This window comes from Humulus lupulus, chromosome 8 (genome assembly GCF_963169125.1).
Source record: "Humulus lupulus chromosome 8, drHumLupu1.1, whole genome shotgun sequence".
Lineage (NCBI taxonomy): Eukaryota > Viridiplantae > Streptophyta > Magnoliopsida > Rosales > Cannabaceae > Humulus > Humulus lupulus.
In genome coordinates, this window is record NC_084800.1 from 153907456 (window position 1) to 153913058 (window position 5603).

At 33.7% G+C, this 5603-nt stretch overlaps 1 protein-coding gene across 1 annotated transcript; it reads left to right on the forward strand.

Moving 5' to 3' along the window:
- The first annotated feature begins 220 nt into the window (after positions 1-220).
- Positions 221-2133, forward strand: LOC133798565 (uncharacterized). Its single transcript, XM_062236925.1, has 6 exons — positions 221-518; positions 653-680; positions 1095-1325; positions 1637-1700; positions 1779-1838; positions 1932-2133. The coding sequence occupies exons 1-6, from the start codon at positions 379-381 to the stop codon at positions 1985-1987; spliced, it is 579 nt and encodes a 192-aa protein (XP_062092909.1). The 5' UTR covers positions 221-378; the 3' UTR covers positions 1988-2133.
- Positions 2134-5603: the final 3470 nt, after the last annotated feature.

Consider the following 5603-nt stretch of genomic DNA (forward strand, 5'->3'; position numbering starts at 1 on the left):
AATTATATGATATTCAATAAAAACCAGCCAAATCTTTAACTACAATATACCTTCTTTTGTTTTTTTTTATGAAATATTATTTTCTTCACAATTTATAAAAGAAAAGATTATTTAAAGATATTATATTATTGTCATCATTATGTAATAATGGAGCATTATAATTATGGTGAAAACAATTATTTTGCTATTATAAAAGGTCATCATAATAGTGCTGCATCCTAATCCTTCACCCAACTCAACTCTATAATTACTCCCATTCTCATAAACTCCAAATTAAAAAAGAAAAATTAAAAGACGCTTCGCTTGGGCTTGATTTGCTCTCTTCACCCACCCCTGATTGACTGAATCAAGACCGTTTGATCTTGATCGATCGCAATCATGGAGGTCCGACCCCATCCAACGGCGGACAACTCGTCGGCCACACCGCGTCACCGTCAGCATCCGACTACTCCCGGAGCTCGGGCGAAACAGCCCGCCGCTTCTCCCAACCCCGTCGACACCACCTCCGTCTCCCAGAGGTCAGTCAGTTTGTTAACCTTTTCTATCCGTCACTCCCTTGTTTCGCGGGAAAACGCAAGAAAAGAAAGTTCTGGCTTGTTAATGTGGTTATGATTTTCGTTCGTTGAATACTCTAGTGGTTTGGTTTTTGCAGGTTGCAGAAGGAGTTGATGTCTCTTATGGTATGTTATGCGCAATTTTGTGCCATCATTATCGATGGGATTTTTTTTTTTTGTTTCCCGCATTGCTTTTTCTTGGTTTCTTGAAATGGGTACTCTTATTTTTTTGATAAAACCATGGATTTTGATTTCACTCATCGAGGAGAGAGTTTTCAATTCAAATGGTTTTCATTAGTTCAATAGTATCTGATTATCCCATTTCGTTCGTTTTGATGATAATGGGCTAGTCACTGCGGTTGATCTTGTTGTTTCAAGATTTTATATCTGCTCTGTTTATTACTAGTAGTTTAGGATGAATATGACTACCATTGAGTTGAGATTTCTAACCTGGTATCAAATTTCCCCATAAGTGTAGGGTGTCTTTCATAATTGGTTTTTGTGTGTTCGTCCAATCTTTATCAATGTTTATATGTGCAGATGAGCGGAGGGGATCTTGGGGTATCAGCTTTTCCTGAAGGAGAGAGCATTTTTGCATGGATTGGCACAATTGAGGGTGGAAAAGGAACAATGTACGAAGGTTTATCTTACAAACTTTCATTGCGTTTTCCTGTGGACTATCCTTTTAAGCCACCTGTAGTTAAGTTTGAGACAATGTGCTTTCACCCCAATGTAGATCAGTTTGGCAACATATGCCTTGACATACTCCAGGTAACTATCAATTTGGTATGAGTTTTCATATCCATTGCTACACTAAACTCTGAAGGTGAAAGATGCAAAATGCTTTTGCAGATGAGATAGATATAAAGGAAATGGCTAAGTAGATTTGCCAAGATTAGTAATGATATCTCATTTTCCTGAAAAATTGACATTTGGACATGTTATAGTTACAGATGGACTTAGAGTAGCTCGTTGGTTTGTAAAATTTTGCAAAGAAAATAGCCTTGCTAAAATATTTATGGATCCTGTCTGGCCGATGCTATCCTATCCTAGCTAATATTATATGTTTTCTGTTGCCACAGGACAAGTGGTCTTCAGCTTATGATTGCAGGACTATTCTTCTCTCCATTCAGAGTCTTTTAGGAGGTTTGCTATCTCTTCCCTCCTTGAGTTTACATTTTCACTCATTCAAATATCCTTCAACGTTCAGTTTATTTGTTGCAGAACCGAATCCAGAGTCTCCTCTCAATAGCTATGCTGCAGCATTGTTGAGTAACAAGGAAGGTTGGATACACTATTTTTTTCCTTCTGTCATTTATTTGTTAAAAATTTCTAGTAGATTTATGTAGCATTTTCTTTTGTTTTTTAACCCCGCAGATTATAGAAAAATGGTCCAGAAGCAGTATTTTGCTGGGGAAGTTTTGGAGAGTTGATTCTCATGAATTTGTAAAATCTGTATAGCTGGGGAAAATTGTCATTTGAAAGTAAGGATTCTCATTGAATAGTACAAGGTTGTTCTACAAACTCTATAATTGTGTTCCTTTAATAACCGTATAGGCCCGAGAAGCCAGAACAGACACTCACACAGCCTCTTTTTTTTTATTAGTGGCTATAGTGAGTTAAATTCCTGTTTCCACCTTTTGTTTTTTTTTAAAAAAAAAAGAGTAATGATATATCGACACACTTTTACACCAAAACATTACACACCTACGTGGCTAACAAATTTAACCAATCACATTGATTTAAGATTCATAGGTGTGTAATGTTTTGGTAAGTGTGTGCATATATCATCAAATTATTTTTTAATAAACTCAGCAAAAAAAAAATACTATTTTTGAATAAGATCAAAACGCATTTTTTTGGCTAGATAAAGATCAAAATACCCTTAGTTTTACCAGTTTTTAGAAGAAAAAAAATCAATAAATATAAATAAGAACCTATTTCTCGCGCTCCCCTTCTCTTGCTTCAAGTAGGGGTGTTCTTTTTTCTAACCTTTCTAAATAACAATTCGAACAACTTAAAAAAAATACAACCCGAACAAGAGTTGTATTTCTCACCTGATTGTTAATGTTAGGGTATTTTAAAAATAAAATAAAAAATTGTTGTTGTTATAATATTTGTAAAGTCTAGAATTTGTTTTCAATAAGAAAATTTGTATATTTGGGTTTACAAAAAATACGGGTTTTAAAATTTTGTTATTTCAAAAATTACGTAGTCTTAAGTAGTCTACTAAATATCAACTTAAAATGGGTAGATAATTATTTGGTACTTTGTATTTTTGCAAAGTATCATTTTGGTACCCTCTGTTTTCAATAATGCTCATATGGTACCATGTATTTTAAAATCGTACATATTTAGTACCCTAAACTCAAATTTAATTAATAAAATTTTACCAATTTAATCAAACTGTTGTCAATTATGTAAGTTCTAAATTTAAAATTAATTACTTAATTAAATATAACTGATGACAGTTTGATCATATTTACAAAATTTTATCTATCAAATCTGAGTCTAGGGTATCAAATATGTATAATTTTAAAATATCATAAAAGCATTATTGAAAACATATAGTACTAAAATGATACTTTACAAAAACATAGGGTACCAAATGAGTAAATTTTCACTTAAAATATACTAAAATCTAAAAATTCAACATACAAAAAATAATCTAAACAATCACCAAAAATCAACCCAAAAAAATTACCAAGGCACATACTCAAATTATACCAAATATAAATTACAAGTATATCCAATATACATTTAAAGTATACCCAAAATAAATTTAAATTAAGCTTTAGAAAACAAAAAAGACCAAAAATCAACCTAAATATACCTAATATAAATGGAAAATATACCCAATATATACACAAAAATTTTTACTTAAACACTACACCTGTGAAATATCATTTTCATCACCTCGGCAATATCTTTTTCTTCTTCAATGACACTATTATCCTAAAATTTCATTCGATGACGTGACAATAGGATGGGACAAGTGGCAATGCATGGTCAATAAATGACACATTAATAGGCAATAAATGTGTTGTCTAAAAAAGTGAAAATGTTTGAAATTAATCTTCAGAGCTGTGATATTACTGGTCACGAAATTGATTTATCTGGCCAGGAAGTAATTTGACCGGCCAGGTAAGGTTTTTGACCGACCAGTAAAAAATTATGTCCGACCAGTCACTTCAGAAAATAGTGTTATCCGACTAGTAAAGTGTTTTGGCCGACCATTCACTTTAGGAATCAGGTTTATCCGGCCAGTCAGCTTATGAAGATGTTTTGCCTAACCAGAAGGGTGATATAGCTGACCAGCCTCACTTCATGGAGTGGAGTTGGGCGACCGGACAGATCAGAAACTCAGCCCAGTGACTCTTTAACAAAGTTTCGGTAACGACTTCAGTTAGAGTTATCTGTAACTACCGTGAGAATCTCTCAGATATCCTGAAGTAATCGCTTATCGTTGTATTTTAAATTTGATTATTAGTTAGAGTTGGTTAGAACAACCAAAATTATCCCGATTATTGGGGGACTTTGATTGTACGACCCATGAGCCTATAAATAAAGAGCTCATGGCATCATTGGAGGGATTCAAATTTTGATTTTTTTGGTGAAGCTTTTGGGAACTCAGGCATTCTTGGGGTATTTTTCTGAGAGAAAATTTGTATTCTTGAGAGAGAAATTCTGTACTTTTTCATTTACACTTAAGAAACTCAGTTGATACAAGTTCATCTGATCTTAAGTGTAGGTTATATATATCACAACTCCAAGTAGATTAGGCTATTGTCAATAAATTGGGGCTGAACCGCTATAAAATTACTGGTGTCGTATTTTCTATTCAAGCCTTATTGTAATTTTGACGTCTATTCGTCGTTGGCCAAAATCGTGGTCAACAGACACATATTGACACTTATATTAATAAATAAAAAGCATCAGTCTTGTTTTTATATGATTTATTTTCATGTGAAGAAAAAAAACTAGAACGGGTTAATCCAATGAACCCAACTGCTCATTCAGGTTCGAGTAAGTTTTTTTTCTTCACTTTGGACGGGTTGCAGGTTGCAAAATAGCAAGCTTGAGTTTTGTTTGGGGGAATTGTTGATGGACATACCTAATCTCTCTCTTTCTCACACACACATGCAAACTCACCACTCAATCTCACACATCAAAACACAAGAACTCAATCCAACACAATCACACACACAGGCACTCAAAGGAGAGAACAATATATAGCTATTTCTTTTATTGATTTAAAAGTACATAAAGATAATGCTACAACTCTCTCATCTTCTTAATGAATGGTTCAAACCTCTTTATAGGTAATACAACCAACTATATCAAGTAACGATTATAACGGTCTAAAAAGACCAGTACAGCATAAAAACGTAGATGGATATTCATTACTGGTAAACATGTCTGAGGGCATGACTTAATTAACAGCCACAACTCAACAATTCTCCACCTTGGTTGATAATTCAATATTCTTCCATGTAGATTATAACTAGTAGCTCCCATGATCACTATGCTTATTCTTCAGTGATCTGTAGCAAGTTCAGTCAGTGTCTGAACTTTGTTGTTGGCAAATGTATGGTAAGCATGTTAGATGGATTTTCTTAAGTTGAAACTTTCTCGAGTTTAACTTTGCCTTTTGAAATAACATCTCTGATCAAATGGAGTCTGCCATCTATGGGTTTTGTTCTCTCATGGAACTTGATTCTTGCTTAGATGCAATACACTTTGACTGTCGCTATAGATAGTTACAATCTTCTAATCAACCCCAAATTATCTTGATAAACCCCTTCGCCATATTGATTCCTTCACAACTTCTATACAGGAAATATACTTTGGATCTATAGTTGATAAAGCAACAATTTATTGAAGAGTTGCTTTCTTGCTGATTGTGCACCTTCTAACTAAAACACATAACCAACTTGAGATATCCTTGTATCCAAGTTACCTATGAATCCACAAAACCAATCACACCAGAGATGGATCTATTTGATTTGTAGACCAGTCCCACAGTTGATGTTCTTTTGATATATCTCA

What these genes read in the sequence shown, in the direction of transcription:
- LOC133798565 (XM_062236925.1), top strand. Translation starts at nt 379, where the DNA reads ATGGAGGTCCGACCCCATCCAACGGCGGACAACTCGTCGGCCACACCG. An exon ending in AGGAGTTGATGTCTCTTATG is followed by an intron (nt 681 to 1,094) that starts GTATGTTATGCG and finishes TTATATGTGCAG; the next exon opens with ATGAGCGGAGGGGATCTTGG. An exon ending in TATGCCTTGACATACTCCAG is followed by an intron (nt 1,326 to 1,636) that starts GTAACTATCAAT and finishes CTGTTGCCACAG; the next exon opens with GACAAGTGGTCTTCAGCTTA.